The sequence below is a fragment of the Myotis myotis genome, unplaced genomic scaffold (genome assembly GCF_014108235.1).
Source record: "Myotis myotis isolate mMyoMyo1 unplaced genomic scaffold, mMyoMyo1.p scaffold_m19_p_2, whole genome shotgun sequence".
Classification (NCBI taxonomy): domain Eukaryota; kingdom Metazoa; phylum Chordata; class Mammalia; order Chiroptera; family Vespertilionidae; genus Myotis; species Myotis myotis.
In genome coordinates this window covers 185,491,652-185,511,271 of record NW_023416324.1, presented here as the reverse complement: position 1 = coordinate 185,511,271, position 19,620 = coordinate 185,491,652, and the positions used below count along the sequence as shown (strand labels likewise).

The following is a 19,620-nucleotide window of genomic DNA, read 5'->3' as shown; positions in this document are numbered from 1 at the left end:
CAGAAGACCTGAAAAATTCATTGATTACACAATTTCCAAAAATTTTTCAATATTAAGAAACACATTATATCAATGTCAATTGTTAAATTGCTTTGTATACTTGAAAACAATTTATAGCTTAGAATTTCTCACTTAGCAATAATGAATATTTGCTGAGAGAATTTCAAAACAAAATTATATAAGTAATTTTAAAAATGTTGACAGCAAGTATATGTTTATTATGTCATATGGGTGCATTTTAATAATATTTTATATGATGTAGGGCTGTGGGATCTATGAAGGTTTTAGAAGACCTTACTTAAGAGCTAATATGTGGTGAACTGAACACAATCTTATGGAAATTCCTATTTATTCCAACTGAACAAAACAGTTTGAATTTTTCATCTTTACAGGCAATACTGGAGAAAGAGACAAGTCAACAAATGACTTTTAAGTGCTCATTAGATGCTTTGACCCTGCACTTGCTGGGCACATAAAGAATTGAGCCATCTTTTCCTTTGGCAAAGCCACATGGGCAGGGGGTTACTGAGTAGATTGGGGATATCTCTTGTGACATACCTTTGAGGACAGGGAAGACTCATTCATATGAAATGCTACAGATCAACCAAAGGACTTGTATGCATGCATATAAGACTAACCAATGGACACAGACAACAGGGGGTGAGGGCATGAGTGGGGGGCTGTGGGGGGATAAGGACACACATGTAATACCTTAATCAATAAAGAAAAAAAATAAAGATAAGGGCCTGAACTACTTTTCCAAGAGGTCCAATGATGCCAGAGAAAAATATTGATCCTCATATGAATAAGCACATAACTAAAAAAAAATGAGGCAAATCTTAAGCAGAGACGGGAAATGCACCTATCACTTGGGAAGGTGGGGACAGGATATGAGAGAGATGTGTAAACTGCTCATGTGAAATCCCAACCAGACACAACAAAGGCAAACAGGTATTCCTTGTGGGTGACAATGGCCTTGGAAACAAAATATAAATATATTAATATTATATTTAATTTGCATTTGTACAGTGCCTGTAGTTTCAATGGCATGCTCACATGATTGCCCTCCCTCCTGCAAGGCAGGCAGTCTAGATGGGGCTCTGTGACTCAAGAAGGCTTCAAGACCTGTCCCAGGTCACACAGCAAGGAAGTAGAAGAACTTGAACTCAGATTCCTACTGCTTCCTGCTAGGTCTCTCTCAAGAGAAATCATAAGAAAGATAAGCAGAGACTGAGGAAAGGTAGGAGCAGAGTTGTAAACTCTCAAAATGGCAATTTAGGAGCCTCATATATAAAATAACTCATATAAAGAAAACAACACATCAGTGTAGAATAGGGAAAACCAAATGGAAAAGGGAATTCTTATGAACAGGATTTAAAAGTCAATGAGCTGATGGGACATAACGGGACATTCTGGGTCCAGGCCAGTGTGGCTCAGTGGTTGAGTATCAACCCAGGAGGTCACGATTCAATTCCTGGTCAGGGCACATGCCCAGGTTACGGGCTCAATCCCTGGTTGGGGGCGTGCAGGAGGTAGCCAATCGATGTTTCTCTCATTGATGCTTCTCTCTCTCTATCCCTCTACTTTCCTCTCTCTAAAAATCAATAAAAACATACTTCTTTTTAAAATAGAGACATTCTGGCCAATTATTTGCCAAATAAAACCATGAACAGATGACTGGCATACATCACAGAGAGAGAATATGAAAGAGTGTTAAAAAAATTAAAATACAATCTCATGTTGGTAGAGCATTCTGTCACTGCTGTGTGTTAGTGCAAAAAAAAAAGTGTGGGGGTGGGGTAGGGAGGCACACACAGTTACTGGCAGGTCCAAACAATCATATACAATGTTAAGGAAAGGAATCTGTTCCATTATAAGAAAAAGGAAACTTCATCATTTAAAAAGCAACAGTGAGAAAAAGAAAGACTTTCAAATTTTGCTGATGTTTAACAGAATATCACACTGATGTTTTCACAGAACAAATTTGACTTCCATGCCAATCCAGAAATAGCAAAGAATTTTAAAGGGGTGAGAATAATCCCCCTCCTTTTAATAGAGACATTAATATTTCCTTCTGGCTGAGATCTGAGAATCAAAGTAAATGTGACATCCAGGACAGATGGAAACTCAGCAAAAGGAGAGAGGAAAGAGCTCACAAAGGTTTGCAAATGATCAAGTATTTTCATTTGTTCTTACTGCATCCATCAAACTGATGAGAAAGGTAATGAGAAATGCGATGATGACTTAGGTTTCACAAGATGAAACAACAAAAAACACAGAGGAAGAAGCATTATCACAACATTACATTTCAAGGACAAAATGTGGATTTGGAATAAGGAAGAGAAGTAAGTGGGTGGAAAAGTAATCAAAGAAGGAAAAACCATCTTGATAGGAATGGAGGTGAGCTAGAAAACTAACTCTGGAACATGTCATAGAGGAGGCTGCCATGGGTAGAAGACAACTGGGTGGCGTCTTCAATGGTCCATGGGGCAAAAAGCCCAGATCCAGTATCATAGGAGACCATGGCATGGGCACAGCTACCCACTCCTTCCTGGTGAGGATATTTTCAAATTTATTTCCTGGCAGAGGATGATTTGAAAATGAAAATGGAACCTTTTATTCTACCTTCAAAAGAGAGCTTAACCCAGGTTCCTTTTATCAGTTGATAATTAATATAGCACTGAGCTTGAGATTCCGTTCATATCTAAAGTATTGAAATGTATGTTACCGTTCGGCTACTTTGAGCCCCATCTATCTTCCTATTATAAGAAAAGAGATCTGTAAATAATGCTCTAAAAGAAAAGTTCATACACTGCTGATGAGAAACATTAAAGGTTAACATGATAAGGTTCCTCACTCATTTTTATTCCTCTTTTAAAAAAATGGGTGTTAAAATAATGATGAATCAAACCAAGGCAGACAATTATTTGTTGTTATTTTTACACCAGTTGCTCCAATCCCAAATTTAGCACTTGTCACTCATTTTATCATCTAAATGCTTCATCTTTCTTCTAAAATATGAACACCCACTTTAAAACTTGGGAACTGTTTCATGAATAGATTGATGGTTCGTTGAAAGCTGGATTACCACACCCGGGAGGATAGGACTAAATATGAAATCCCCAAAGAATGCTCTCACATGGCTAGAAGTGCATGAAGCCCAAAGGAAGAGCACCAGCTGCTAGGGCAGCCAGGGACCTTGGAAGATGTCACCCCCAGAGGTGGCCCAGACTTTTGAAGACCAGGGAACCACACATCGGGAGTGCTTGATGACACGGCCATGTTTGCGTACCCAACTGCTACGTTCCTTTTACTGCCAGGAGCCTGGCCAGGAAGCACAGGGGAATCAGGAGTCCTAGAAAACTGCTTTGGTGACATCTGCAAAGATTTGTCCCCAGGAATGCCTTGGCTTCTGAAAGCTCAGGAACTGTGAACTACTTCTGAATAGAGAGGATGAATAATAACTAGAAAACAATGAAGTCAAATGGTTAAGTTCAAATCAGAACATGCTGGGTAGAGGCAGAAGGAAGGAAGTGGAAACTGCTTCAGGCTTTCCCCCCTTTTTTGGCACAGAGGAAAGAAGGAATTCTGGGGTGCTTAGCAAGGTATCATGGTCTTTTCCAATGGGATCTGCAGGTGTCCCTGTCTTAATCTTGTGCTTGTGGCTGGAACACTGAAGGCCAGGTGCATGCACCCAGGAGAGGTCCTTTAGTAATGTAGCACTTCTTAGAGGGGGTAAGGTACCTGTGAGAATGTATAAATTCATGGCCCTCTTGTACGGAGGTCAATATGCGTCTCTAAGGCCCTCCTTAATTGCAGTAATGGACAACTGGGGACTTATCACTTTGGAGATGCACAAATGACCTTAGATCCTAACTCTGTTGTTAGGCTACTTCCTTGTGAGCAAGATCACATTGGAGATCTCACTATGGTCCTTGAAGCTTCCTGGGGCTTCAGATGTTCTTCAAGTCCAAGTCTAATAGAACAAGCTGGTCCATTTTTCTTCCATGAGTGATGCTCAAACAGGTGTCTTGAGCTGGAATCATTAATTTCTGCAGGTGCTACTGGCATTAGGTTAGTAGAGGCTAGTTTTTCAGTCTTCGGAAGACCTGCCGTAATCAGGAGCTGTAAGTCTGGCTTAGCTGAAGGTTTCAACTTGGGATGCTAGGAAATGGTTTAGCAGCGGAAGGAGGTGGCACATCTCTGCCAGCCAGAATGCACATCACCTGTTGTTTAATAGCATAATCATTCTGCTTAGCTCAAAGAAGAGGTGGGTTATTAAGGTGTTGGTGCTATCTGTGGGAGTAGGATTACAGAATTAAATTATTGATCTAAGAGAAAGAGACAGCTGTTACAGACATAGGCAAATGCAAATCATATTATAGACTCAAAGGGAAAATGATCAAACACGTTCTTTATAGGAAATCAAATTATTTTCTCTACAAATTCAGTTGTTTAAGTTTGAAAAGAAAAAAGTTATTTTTGTAAAAACAGTGCATAATCATTACAAAGGACTGAAAGAAAAAAAATCCTGTAGTTTCTTCCTCCCATAAACAATTGTCATTAACATTAGGACAATATCATTTCAAGCATTGTCTATACATATGTAAGAGAATAGAAAAATAAAAAGAAAATTTTTATAAAAATAGGATCTTATGTAAGAAATATGGTTCTGGTAACACTGTAGTCTAGATAACTTGAAATAAGCTCTAACTATAAATACCTGAAGATATTAGAACAAAACACAAAATAATGCCAACATCCTTTTAAATGATGAGCTATGTTCAGAAGAAAATAAAGGAAATTACTAGGTGCCACAAATAAGGACAGAACTGAAAACCAGGGTATTACGCACACAAGGTGATACTGTGACTCCCTAGAAGAGTTGTTGATTTTGGCTGGCTGGAGTTATTATATTGTTTGCTTTATCTATTTGATTGTCACCCTATTTTTCTACCATCCCAACTGTTATTAATGAGATTTTTAAAAATAGCTTATCACAAAGCCAAGTTCCTAAAAATCTTTTCATAGTTGAGCAGAAAAAGGACCACTACTTTGGAAGCATTTGCAAAACAAATGATTTTATCTAGAATTCCTTACATCCTGGGTCATATAATTCTATGGAAAACTCGCTAAAATTCCTCATTCTTCAAACTCAGTTGCACTCCTATAAGGAAAATTTTTCTACTTCCTGTTTTTGCTTACGAAAATTCACTGTATTCAAAAAGATACAAAAAAATTAAGGTGACTTGCCATTTCTCTACAGAAATAATGTTATGGCTCTTCCAGAAGCTGTGTGCACATAATACAATGAATTGTTTTCTAGATTCGTGGCACTAGTTTGACTCCCCACTTTTCCTGGATGAACTCATTATGGCCAATAGCTTGCCAACAGGGCGCTGTTACACTTGCTTGCTCACTCACCTCCTTGGCCCATGCTGGTTTCTCACTAGGACTCATTCCCTCTTTGTAATGGTACAGTGGCTTCTTCTCCACAGGCCTCTGCTCCTGCCGTTGATGCTGAAGGGAAACCAAGTAGTCTCTCTCTTGCTTTAGCTGTCTCTGCAGTCTTTCTGCTTGTCTCTGTTCTTCCAATTGTTTGCGCTTATATTCCTGTCCAGGCCAGGAAAGAGCAGCAAAGAGAGGCCAAATTACCATACAGAAACCATTGGCCAGTACCAGCTAAGCATGCAATGGAGTCAAAAGTGATGCTAAGTAACAAAGGACCTCAATAATGACAGAACCACGGGAGGATATCAGGATGTGCCACAGAGAAAAGCTACAGCTTTGGCTTAACATCTACACAAAACGTGGCACCTAATGAAAACACAATTGCTTTAATGGCAATCCCTACAGAACACTACCCATTTCAAAGCAACTTATCCTTGATGAGTTACAACCAAGGAAATGGCAATAATGAGGACATTTGGATGGTCAGTACACAGCCCCTATAAGGAACCATCCACTTCCTAATTTAGTAATTAAACCATGCAAACATGTACAACTAAGTACCAAACTGAAAGAGTGGCTAAAGACATTTATCATTTGTTTAGCAGAACTTGGATCAACAAAAGCCATCAACAAACTTATGTACAGGCTAAAAAATATAGTGCCACCAAATAAAAATTCAGTTAAAAAAAAAAGACATCAAGAAACTCATTTGGAGAGCACTGCAATAATAATAAAAAGTACTTCAAGTGGAAGCTGCAAAATGTTCCCATCATGAGGGTAAAACTAATAGTCTGCAAATGAAATATGACTGCCGGGCTGAGTGGGTTCATATGGAAGAGGTGCATTTTGCGTGATTGTATTCTAACATGTTGCCAATGACCTTAAAAATCACTCTGCAATAAACACAGTCTCAAAAATAGCCTAAACTTATAATAAAGCTGTATTCATGTTAAAGTTTTACAGATAGATGGCATTACTAAAGAATACATAACAAATGCATTAAATGTACTGAGACTCGGAAAACTGGGTCAGGAAATGTATGAAGTTTCTATGAGATTTTCGAGGTCCATAGGCTTGAAGGATGTCCTCTTCTGGATCGGCACATTAGGAGGACACACACACACACACACGCACGCACACACACATACGATGAACACAGAGCAGGTGAGCTGGCTCCTGGCTTTCCCATTACCAGAAGTAGCGCTTGTTCATGCAGTAGCTGCTGCTGCAAGATCTCTAACTGTCTCTGCTCCTCCTCTAACTGTCGCCTGATGTACTCCTGGAGAGGGAGGCAGCAGAGAATTCAGAGGAACACAAAGAGAGAGAGAGAGGGGAAAAAAAAAGAACAGGTAATTTCAAAGGTTGACAAGAGCTGCCAAGTAAAGTGTGAAAGGAAGGAGGGGGGGAAAATACCCAGCCACCTCCTCACCAAACAGGAAAAGGACGCTGCACCCAAGCAGAAGCATTTCAATGCAGTCAAAAGCACAAGCCGGCTCTCTGCAACCGCTGACCGACATGGCTGGGACTATTTGGTTTTAATAAACCCAGCTACATTGGAAAGCTTTTCATGACAGGCTCCCTCTTTATGGGCTACCTGGAATGAATAATGCTAGGGAGTGTGGAGGCTCCTGTGCAGGCAGCAGGGATACAATAATTGCTGAAGACCATTGTGCGCTGTCTTTGTACAGGAACCACCCTGCAGAGTGTTGCTGTGCTCTCAGAATGGGATTCTAACAGAGACAGGGGCCTGCATCAATGGCTCAGAGTCCTGGAGACCAGAGAGGGCCTGGGTAGAAAAGCTCTTCTGAAGCAATGAAAGAGTAGGACGTGGCTCGTGGCTCACGCTTCAGTGCCACCTTCAAAGCAGAAACCCAGGGCTGGGCGAGCCAGAAGATCAAGGTGTGGCAGGGGACTCTGGCCTGGGTAGGAAGCCAGGTTGAATGAGTGGACATAGCCAGGGTTGTGCATTTGACTTCTTGAATAGGTGAGAATAGCTGCTTGAGAAAGAATAATCACCTGCTTACACTGAGCAGTCCTAAGAGAAGGTGACCCACACCCCAGAGACAGCTGGTGCTGGAGTTCACACCGGGGCCATCTGTGGGGCTCCCCGGTCCCAGCTGACCTGCTCGTGCTCCGCGCGCCTCCGCTCCTCCTCCCGGCGCATCTGCTCCTCATAGTGCCGGCGCTGCTCCCGCTCCTGCTGCTTCCGCAGCTCCTTCTCCCGCCTTTGTTGCTGTGGGGCAACAAGCAGACAACCGTGAAGGAACCGAACACTATTGGGGGTGTCGGAAACCAGCAGGGACAGCTGCGGAACGCACGCATGTGTGAGCTCTTAACGAGAGACGTCTGCATGCCCGAAGGCTCTTTCTCTCCTGTGTCACTGGGGGACACGTTGGCAAGAACGAGGTGAGAAGTACCCTTAACAGTGATAAAATAGTCTCACGGATGTACAGTACAGCATAGAGAATATAGGAAGAGTATGATAACCATGGGTACTAAAATATTGAGAAAAACACTTTGTAAAGTATATGATTGTCTAACCCAAGCATGTCAAACTCAAAGGCTAACACAGGCCAAATAAACAAGGTTTAAGTTTATGTGGGCCGCCAAAAAAAAAAAAAAAAGCTTTAAAAAAATTTTCATAGAAACGTAGGTTTATTTCGAAAGAGACAGCTGAGTACAAAGGGCTGAAATAAATGAGTAATTGTTAATGAGTATTCATTGTGGGCCACATGCAGCCCGTGGGCCGCAAGTTTGACATGCTTGGTCTAACCATTATGCTGTACATCTAACACCAATAATATTGAAAGTAAAAAAGAAAAAAGAAAAATGAGGTGACAGAGCAATTCAGTGTCACGCAGACACCTGCTATTTACCATGCAAGTGGACTTTCTAGGTTTATGCATCTCTCCCAAGAAGTTCCCATTAAATGCGTTCTCCCAATTGGTTGATGGGGGTTTTGAATCAGGGGTAGAAACACTAAGGTTTAATAAGTTACTCATTATTTCTTATCAAACTGTTTATGAGACTCTCTAGGTTTTCAAGCACATTCACAACCCTCATGTCATTCAGTCTTTTTTAAAAATATGTTTTTTTATTGATTTCAGAGAGAGAGAGAAATATCAATGATGAGAGACAACCATTGATCAGCTGCCTCTTGCACGCCCCCAACTAGGGATCGAACCCACAACCTGGGCATGTGCCCTGACCGGGAATCGAACCATGACCTCCTACGTCAACCACTGAGCCATGCCAGCTGGGCTCATTCAGTCTTTGGCCACCATGTTGTGCAAACACTTCATACTACAGGAAGCAAAGACCAGAGAGGTAAAGCGACACATTCAAGGCTACACATGGATTAATGGCTGAGGGTATAATAGCATTTATTGACTCCCACCCTTCCTGGTACACCATGCTGCCTTTCTTCATTTTCTGGAGTACTCACTTTTAAGTATCAATTTCCAGTTCTCACTCAAGTAAGACTCTTAAGCTCAGGAACCACCATCATCTCATCCAATTACCATACTTCTGCCAGGGGACAGAGTGGTAAGCACTTTTCATGCTTTGTATTATTTAATATTCACAAAAATCTTCGGAGGCAGATATGATTATTATCCTCCATTTTATATGACAAAACCGAGACACAGAGAGATTAAATAATTGTTTAAGGTCATGCCCACATTCAAGGTCAAACCCAGAAATCAAGTGATGGAGCTTGATTTCACAGCCTAGAAATGTAACTCCAATCTGAACTCAAGCATTTACAAAAGGTGAAGAGGCAAAAAGAGCGATAGAAAGATCACAGATTAATCCAGCTCTTCGTTACCCTCTCAGGAAAGAGGAACATCTTAGGAGTAGTCACAGGAGCCAATGTTTCTCAACTAGGGATAGCACTGTTCCCAGTCCCTGGAGCACTTGGAATGTGTGGGGAATGTGGGAGGTTTCTGGTTGTCCCAATGATGGAGGGACATGCCTGCCATTTAGCATGAGAGGCAGGGATGCTAAACATCCCGCAATACACAGGATAGTTAGTACTTTCCATGCCCCCTGCCATTAGCGTCTTGTTTGAGACATGTCACAGGCAGGCCCTTCCCTTTGTGTCAGAGCCCAGTAATGGCATTAGGGTCTCTTCTTCCTCAAATACTAGGTTTGGAGGGGACACCTCAGGGGGTCCATTCCCTTGTAACATTCTCAACAACAACTCACTGCCCAGCTGAGGAAACATGGGTTACTCATAATAGAATGGACTGTGACTGTATCCCACTGACTAGCTAGCTCATCACAAACAGGGAAACAGCTTTTAGTACAAAAGCTCTGACACAGCCCCAATGCCCAACGATACTCAAAACTCCAAAGAAGCCAGAGTGAGGAGTCCTTTGTGATGTGGCTCCCTCCTACGGTCCTCTGGGCTGCTGTCTTCCCATCACCTTGGAGGCTTGGGAGATAAGCTGCATCTTTTGAGGCTCAACGCCTATCATGTCCAGATCAACAGTTATTTGTCCACCTTAGATTGCAGGCAATGGGGAGCCACTGGAGAGCTATATGCAGTCAAATGCCATGATCAGACTTGCGTTTTCAAGAGGCCTCTTAACAGCCAGGGGAGGGCGCAAGACTAGAAGCTGGAACACGGTATGAGTCATTCATCGGATCCAGGAAGAAAATGATAGGGTATCCATGAGCGAAGCAAAGGCAGTGGGAGAGTCCATGTTAGGAACCCCTGCTGAGCGGGGAGATGCAGCCAAAAAGAAGAGAGATGAAAACCTACCCAGATTTTCAGTTATTTTAACAGGAATGGAGTGGATGCCAACTTAGAAGTAGAACTTGGAATCGGGCCAAAATAAAATAGGCAGTTGGGTGACTATGAGGTGTGTGAGGGTGAGTGATGTTCTTGCCAAGGAGCGTGGCAAATGGAGGGATAGCGAAGAAAAAGCGGGTTTAGGAAAGGGAATGAGGGGCACAGGAGTCAGGTTCCAGGCATGTGATTATTGTCTTACAGAAAAAATAATACAGGGAGATGTGAGTAGAAAACATCATTCTGGGAACTGACTGAATAACTTGGATTACGGACCCAAAACAGAGATATTTCCAACACACAACCAAAGCAAATCAATGCCAGCGCAGAGAATACAAATAATTATGTGTACAGATCTGGCTCCTGGCAGGAAATAGCTCTGATCTGGCTAACATTTCAAATTTTTTACCATTGGCCTCTTTCTTGAGGAAAAAATTAATCAAGCCTTGGGAAGATTGAGATGATTTTTATGTGAAGGATTTGTACATTTTCAACCTTTTTGCTAGGAATCAATACTCTTTATAATTACATGCCATTCAGGTCCCTGCACAAGGTGTACACAGTATTGATTGCAATTGAAGAGGGTATGGGCTTCCCAATTACCCTGTAGTTTCTGAGAAAGACACTCAAAAGTGGCTAATAATTAATAGTGATCTCACTCAGATCAGCTGCTGCTAACTCAGGGAGGCATCTGCCAGGGCTTTGGTTCCTGTGGCGAGACTGGAAAAATAAATCACTTCCCCAACCTTCTGAGGGCACCTTGCCAATTTCTAGCCACTGTGTCTCCATGTTAATGCCTTTCCAGGAAAAAAAAATGTTTGCTCTCTCTCCTCCTGGGCATTGGGCTGTTGGAGGGGACATACCAAAACATGTAAGAGAAAGACCAAGTCCTGGGCCTCAAGCAGACACCTTGACAAAGCTCGGATGACTCTTTCTAGAAGCAGCTCTTGAGGCTTGATCCTGGTGGACCCCCAGCCCCTCACATAGGACCTGGCCCCTAAAAGGTGCACAGAGTTTTGTTGAACTGAACCAAGTAAAAAACTTGGGGCAAAAGAAGACAATACAGTATCCTCCGATATTTCTGTGGCACTATGTCCCTTCCTATTAGTACTTACAGGTTATATCCCATTGTACCTCATAATATGGTTATCTGAGTATGCCTCACCTACTCTCAATCTAGGTTAAAAGCTCTTTGTGGACAGGGTCTCCGTTCCACTCCAGTTTTTATCTCCCACTATATCCAATATAGAGCCTTATACCACTGATACTTATTGCATTGAATACTGTTGATTGGGCAGCAAGAAAAGGAGAGAAAGCCATGCAGAGCCATCCTTCTAAGACCTCCAGGCCTTTTATGTGGAGCACAGACAAGACTTAAGAATGTTTTTCTAAATAGAGATCTACTTATGGTTGGCACTGGCATAGTATCTATTAGCTATCATAGAAAAAGGCAGAAGAAAAATAAAATAAGAAAATAAGCATGTAGCCAGAAGGAGTAGAAATAGTATTCTGAATTTCATTCAGATTATGCATAAAGATGTCAGTGGTTCTGTTGTCCCAAAAAATGGCTTAAACCAACTCCTCTACACTGGGGGGTAAGGGAGGCCGGGGGAAGGTCAAGGGGAAAAAAAAGGAGACATATGTACTACTCGTTGTAATACTTTAAGCAATAAAACAAAATAATAAAAAAACCCCACACAAAACCAACTCCTCTAACATTCGTGGCAGATGCCTCACCTAGAAGGACCTGCCTGCAAGTATATTTTCATCCGCCTCTTCTTAGAGGCACCTCCAAAAGTTATATCACTTAAAATTAGATATTCAGTGGGTTCTTATAAGTTTCCTAGCTTGTTTGTTTTATTCCTGGTTGGGGAATGACTGATAATACTCACTCCAGGTTAAAATCATTGTAGCCTTGCTGGATGGAGTAGGTCACCAGGGGCTTCTTGTCTTCCTTGTACTCTCTGGAGGTTCCCAAAGAATGATTTTTCTTAATAACAGTCTGATCTCTCCATGGGTGTTCCCCCTCCAGCCACCTTCTGGAGGAGGCTGTGTGGCTGCACGTTCAAGTATATGAGCAAGTAAGTTTATTTTAATGAGAAAGATAATCCTGCACCCTGCTCAGGGGACCCTCAAAAGTTATACATTGATCCCAAATTGACTGTGTAGAATTGCAGGTCTTTAAATTCTTGCAAAAGAATGTCCCTTTAATCCGTAAATATCCAATTCATATTAAAATTATAAGAAATAATCCTCATGGGTGCTCATGACAAAGACTGTGGAGTTTGCCTTCCTTTCCTTTTGTTTCGTTAAATGTTCTTTTCAGATGGCATTTAACCAACAGAAATGTGCGAACTGCACAGGGCGCTCTGGCTCTTATGGAAGTGACTTTGATGAATGGTTAGGCCATAAATTGCATTTTACAATGTTATCAGAACAGCCGAATAAAGCTAATCACTGTGCCTGTGGTAGGAATATCACCTCAGACATTATTCACAGCACTATTCACCACGACTAGGCGAGTGTGTAGGTTTTCAACAATCTCAGAGAGCTTGCCTGAATAACACATTTACTCTTATCTGATGGACAACAGGAATCTCAAACTCTGGAGTTTGCCTCTTCTCTGAGCTGCCAGGATCTCAGAGTCAGGCTGGTGGCCCCCGGGCACTTGCAGTTGGTCGCCATGCTGTGCCAGGTCCTGGGAATGGACCCGACTGGCTTCCCCTTGCTTTTCTCTTTTACTTTATAGTCCATTTTACTTTATTTTATTTTCTGTTGATGTATTAATCTTTGTAAGCAACCTTAGTCCTCTTTTTAGAATAAAGAAAGGTCATTAAGATGGGTCCACATTAATAAACAAATGAAAACCGAGCCTTGGTCTCCCATATCTTTTGAAAACTCAACATTTTCCTTGGGAAGCTCAAAATGAAAATAAGCAAGAAATTGTTGACTTGTAATTTGGTTCTTTGCCGATGAAGATGCCACCTCTGTTTATGTCACCTGAGCATGTGGTGAAAGTTATTTCACAGCAGTGGGGACCAATCTGTTCTGATCCGGACAAAAGAGAGTTGGTTAAGGTGAGCTACCCAGACGTACACAGAGCTGGTGGGGCTTAAAGGGGGATGTAACTCAGCCTCCTTTCTACTCATCAAGACAGTAAAAATTGTAATTTCTGTGTATGGGTGTTTTCTTTTTTCAACCCAAACATGTACTCCATCATAGATTATCCTAATTAGAGCCTTATGATATAAGGCTATGAAATAAGTGGGGCAAATGTCATTTTAAAATTTCCTTCTTTTATAACCTTTTGGGAAGGTTTAATGCCTTGTCAATGGCCACATGATAACTTCGGAGAAAATCATGGACTGAATACAAACCATGATGTTGGGCACTGTCTGTGAGTGCCAGGTATTTGCTGGGCAGGTTGATTGACATGCTTCAGCTCATTTAATCCCACAGGGTGATGACAGAGTTTGTTATTATTATTCCCATTTTATAGATAAGCAAATTGAGGCTCAGAGAAGTTAAGTAAATTGTTCCATGTCTCACAGCTGGAAATGGTGGAGCCTGGAAGCAAGCCCAGGTCGGTCTGATTCCATGCTCTTTCCACGCTATGCCCTCCTACCTCCCGGCCCCTAGTGCTCAGGAGAGTGTTCTATCAGCTGGAGATTAGTGGGAAGGACAGTGAGAGTGTGGGGAGGAGCTGAGCTAAAGGCAACTCATCTCTCCTGGCACCATCAGCACTTCCTTCAATGTCCTTAAGAAGTTCCAGATGGGATACTTAGTTGCTTTTATCTACTTACCAAACATTCAGGTTGAATTTGAGTCTTGTTCTCATGACATTTGGTAGATCCTGAGGAAACGAGGCTTGATGCCATTGTGTAGAGATTTTGGGCCCTGAGTCTCTCTTTTAGATACATCACATCCATTATATAGACACACAGGTAGCATCCACACTTGTGAATTAATACCCCATAACTGTAATACAACATGTCATTGGGGACAGGGAAGGTAGGAGAGGCAAAGGACGTAGAGGAAAGAACACTGGGTAAGAAATAAGAACACTAGATTCTAGTCTTGCTCTGCCACCAAAACAAACACTGCAGACCACATAGTCTCAATAAATACTTGTTTAACACATAAGTGAAGTGTTCTATGACCTTGAATAAATCACCTTAATCTGATGTCACAGGGGGCAGATAAGGTCATCTCACAGGTCTGTTCAGTCTAAAAGTGTCTAAGCAAGGATGTGCCTCATCGCAAAGCAAAAATCTACTAGCAATTCAGAACGAGAAGTGAAACAAAGCAGAAATTCTCTTATAATTTGCTCTGAGAGAGCTTCTCTTGGTTTTCATCCTGGAAGTGGTGAGAGGGGACCCAATGACCATGGAGGGTCCGAGTCAGCCTCCAGAGGAGAGCAAGCTGCTGGCGCAGGATCCAGTCGGGCTCCTTGGGAAGTACCTCACACCATCCCCTTGACTCAGGGGCTCTCTGCTCAGACACACAGATGAAAGGATGCAGTGTGGTCTTTTAAATCAACCACACAGTGAAGTAGGACTGTTCTGTATAAACCTCACAGAAGCTCTGGGCATTTCATTTGCACAGTTTAACATTTGCTACGGTTTCCTTTTGGAAAGACCACAGCAGGGCAAGGGCATGATTTCTTGTAACTAAAACTGGGATTCCAAACTTTTTTTTTTTAAAATAGAAAGGACATTAAGAGTGATGGTGAAACAGCCTGGCACCTCTGAATTCACTACACAACAGAGTAGTCAGAATAACAAAAAATAATAATCATAGATAATATGAGCAAACACTTATGTTGTGCCTCTTCTGATGCAAGACAGAATTCCTGGGATGCATATAGAGGAGGAACAATATTCTAAGCCCTATACTCATTCAATTCTCACCACAACACTTTTAGGTACAGACTACTGTCATTGTCCCAATTTTACAGCTAAGGAAACTAAGGCACACACAGGCCAATAGCTTGCCCAAGTTCACTTGGTAAGTGCAACGCCAGGACCTCACTCTGTGTGTGGCTCTTGGCAAGCTTGCTCTCTGGGTTGAAAGAAGCTGGTTGAGACATTTCCGTATACCATGTGAAGGATGTCGTGTTCTGCTTTTTCAGGTGCCCATTTTTTTTCTTTCTATCATCACTTTGTTACCTATCTTTTCTTCACAGAAACAGTAATCAGAGAACCATTAGAGAAGCTAGACACGCTACACATACCTCATTCTTTTATTTTATACTCTTTATACTATTAAAGATAAACCATCCAACCTATTCATTCATAGCTTTCCTGGAAATTAATTGCCTAAACTCTTCCTTTGAACTCCCTGGTCAACTTTTTATTGTTGTTGTTATTTTTGTTAATCCTCACCCATGGATATTTTCCCATTGATTTTTTAGAGAGTAGAAGGGAAGGGGACACACACACACACACACACACACACACACACACACACAGAGAAACATGGATGTGAAAGAGACATATCAACTGGTTGCCTCCCACACATACCCCCGACCAGGGCCAGGGATCAAGCCTGCAACTGAGGTATGTTCCTTTGACCAGAATCAAACTTGGGAGCCTTCAGGCCTCAGGCCTACGCTCTATCTACTAAGCCAAACCGGCTAGGACTCCTTGGTTAACTTTTGAACAGTAGGCAGCCCCATGGCTAAGCATAGGCTGAGCTGCAAGGAGGCTTTAATGAAGAAGTCTGGCCCTTTCTCTCCTATTGATGCCAGTCAATGTGATTACTCAGAAGCTCTTATTATCTCTGAGCCACAACAGTTTCCCCTGGGTTTTCCTGGGATTTGCATAGAGGAGCAAGAATGGCCTGATGGACATGCTGAGTACCTATGACCCTGTAGGTTAATGTAAAAGTCAGTGCATATGTAACTCCTAAGTTCCCTCTGCCATTATTTGGAAGCCTTAGATGAAACTCTAGATTGAGTTCTAAGAAAACAAGCCCATTATAAACCAGTTTATTAATACAATGTCTACAGAGAGGGCCACCCTGCACATCTGGGTGTTACTAAAGATGCTAACTTATATCATATGTGGAAAGGTTGCAGGAACCGGCGCCATTTGGGGAAGAGCATTATCATTGCCTCCAAACACTTTTGGGCTGAGGTGGAAGACATTTAGTTTTCTTTGGCATACTGTGTATTAATGGAAGGCAGGTCTGTAATGCACAAATCAATAATAGGCTAAGTTGCTCAAAAATAGAATAGGCTGCATTAAGCCTCTAAAAGTATATGCAGAGATCATACATTAAACAGGCTAAATGACTCTGTTTGAAGAATATCATCAAGATATTGCTTTGAGAGAAGCGGCTTAGATCACTTTTGAGGTCCCTTATCTTCCCCAACCTCTATGAGTCTATAAAACTACTCACTGAAGAAAATAAAAGTGAAATGAAAACAATTCGATGCAAATGCCATGTGAAATAACTTTCGGTGAAACTATTTTGATGTCGCAGTTTTATGGTCAGGAACAACTAATAATGATTATGAAACACAAGAAACGCAGACGAGATGTGATAATAAGAGGTTCCATGAAGAGTCCAGACAATGGAAGGCAGGTCTGTAATGCCCGCTGCCTACAGTCCCTGAAAGGCCATACCTGCCATCCACCTATGGTCAGCAACTGTCTAACGTCTCTTTCCAGTATGAAATGCTGTATTTACATAAACCAGCATATCTTTCCCATTCCTGGAAAGCATGGGAAGAGATCTGGGCAAAAGGATTTAAAATAACAATAGCATTTTCCTGCAACTTCCTCACATTGGCAGGAAACCCCTCCCATCAAGGATCCAGGTGACTACACAGACAAAACCCCACCTCCTGCATCACGGCAGGTAAGTGAGAGTTAGTTGTCCTTCTGGGATCTACACACCCATGCACACCACATGGCCTCTGAAGCTTGGGACGAAGAGCATCCGGTTTGTCAGCCTGGCGCCCAGCTGTTTCATAATTTCAGTTCAGTTATTGGAATAATGGAGCTTAGGTCCAGCTAGGGAGCATTCAGTCTTTGTGCCAATGCTGATGACATCCAGGAATAAAGGGCCCCTCTGCCTCGCGCCAGAGGCCCCTGCTTACAGCGCACATTAGGATGCCCACAGTTAATGATTAAATGAACGGAATGCCATTTCTCAGCAGTGCCGATGAATGAACACTCCAGGCCTTAAAAGGGGGGAGTTATTCTTGCTCATGGTGCCTCTCTCTTCGGAGAGCCTGGGGGTGTGGTCCAGTGGGAATGCCACACTGGTGCACAGCCACTCTCGTGTCCCTGGCTCCGGCTTCTACCCACTCAGCCAGCTCAGCTGCATGCAACTCTGAGCCCTCGCCCTGAAGAGAGGTTGACTTAGAGGAGCAACAACTAGGCAGATAATGAGAAACAAAGATATTTCCCTTCCTGTACAGCTGTGTTCTGGAATTTATTCGCATACTTACTGGGTGCCAGGTATTGCTCTAAGCACTTTTTATGTATTATCTCATTTACTCCTTGAAACTATCCCTGTCCCATTTTATAAATGGGCAAACTGAGGCAGAGAGGTCTAGTCTAAGATCGCAAAGGTGTGGCGGCGCCAGATTCAAACCCAGGCAGTCTCTTCCTTACATACGCTGGAATACCTTGCTTCTACCTTCTTGGTGAAGGGGTCAGTTCTAGTGCTGAGTCCCTGATGCCCAGAACTTACTATTCAGGCATCAAAAGGACCCTATCTTCTTACGTGTTTAATTCAGGACTTGATGCAGCCACTTGACAATAATGAGATTATAATTAGACAGTGTTGGAAATGACAGCAAGAAATACCGATAAGAGAATCCACTGAAAAGTAGAGGTGGCCAGGGGAAGGTCTCCTGAGGCTCGGCTGGGAAGAAGAGACCTTCCAAGGTGGCATTTGATCCTCGTAAACGAGGTACATCCAGGAGGATGAAGATGGGCTGCCTCCCGTGCTGACTAGGCCAGGACTGCCGGCCAAGATAACAGTAGATGGACATCCCAGCAAGACACAGGAAGAGGGGTGCTCTCAGGGAAGGACCCTCAAAAAGAGATGGCAAAGTCCAGGTTTTATAGTAAACAGGGACGGTACATTAGAGAACCAAGAAAGTCAGGGAAATGGAAATGCTATCTATTCAGAAAACCCTTAAAACCAACAAATGAAAAGTAACAACTTTGAAATCATGAGTTGCACAAGGACAATAAAATATTCACCTAAGGATATCAGTCCATGCCTGTGTCAGACAAGGTGCCTAGATTTCTGTATATATGGTTCCATTTACTTCTCACAGCAAAGTAAATAGTATCTTAATTGTGTCTATAAGGAAGCTGAGGTTCAGAGAAGGTAAGTACTTTGCCCAAAGATCACATAGCTAGAAGCACACCTTGGTCGCCACACCTTCAAAGCTGGTGTACTTTGCCTCATAATCTGTTATCCTGCCATTTAAAAAACAAATGACACATTTATTCTTAATGACTTAACTGAATTGCTATTAGTATTATAAACAAATATTCTTCCCAAGGCATAAAAAAATCTTACCTGTTGGTATATTTTGTTTTAATAAATTCAAGAGGGTTTTACTGCTGCACATGAAAGAATTCAAATTGTTGGAAGTTATATCTCTGACTTCAGCCAAAGGGACCCAATACCAATAATAATAATAATAATAATAATAATAATAATAAATAGTAGTTAAGTGTCTTGTAAGTATTGGTCCTATTCTAAGCTTTCTATGAATTAACTAATTTAATCCTCACAGTAGCCTTGGGCGTAAATGCTATTGTCATTTCAGATGGTGCTGTTGAAGAAACTGAGGCACCAGAAAGTTAAAAAACTTCTATCTATTAAGGAAAATAACCATTAGCCAAGATACGACTCTCAAGAGAATTTCCCCAAATGCTCTGCGCTCATGAGACTTTTAAGAGCTTCGATATATTGTCCTGTACATACTGACTCTTAAAGAGATATGTAGCTTTCCCCTGCCCCTTTATTCTCCCCCGCCCCCCCCCCCCCCCCCCTACCGCTGGCGCTTTTTTTTGTCTAAGAGCAGCTGGGAGAAACTACTTAGGTTCCAAAGAATAAGCTCACAAACACTGTCTTCTCTGGGGTTGGGCTCCGGCTGGCACAGCTCCTGTGAGGCTGGCCTGGTTACCCTGTGAAAACAAATGCTAAGAGGGACTGTAAGCCAAAGCTGACCACAAATAGATGAGCATGTAATTATACAAAGTTCTCTAAAGAGAAGTCTGAGGTGGGTCTTGCTAGTAACAGTTAAACTGGACTTGTCAGTGGGATGCTCAGGAAGTGGGATACGGGGAGACTCTGAGGACCCCCAGAGCATGCAGGTAGTGCACAGTGGCCCTCAAATTCAA

The 19,620-nt window shown here is 42.2% G+C and overlaps 1 protein-coding gene across 14 annotated transcripts in view; it reads right to left on the bottom strand.

The window, feature by feature from the left end:
- Positions 1-19,620, bottom strand: part of TNIK (TRAF2 and NCK interacting kinase) — a 345,621-nt gene that overhangs the window by 60,158 nt on the left and 265,843 nt on the right. For 8 of the 14 annotated variants that reach the window (XM_036350973.1, XM_036350976.1, XM_036350974.1 and 5 more), the window contains exons 13-15: positions 7,574-7,684; positions 6,644-6,730; positions 5,425-5,613 (exon numbers count right to left, since the gene is read on the bottom strand). In XM_036350973.1, the coding sequence (XP_036206866.1) occupies positions 5,425-5,613; positions 6,644-6,730; positions 7,574-7,684 (387 nt within the window). The remainder of the gene's footprint in view (positions 1-5,424; positions 5,614-6,643; positions 6,731-7,573; positions 7,685-19,620) is intronic. The other 6 variants (XM_036350977.1, XM_036350980.1, XM_036350981.1 and 3 more) reach the window with 2 other exon arrangements.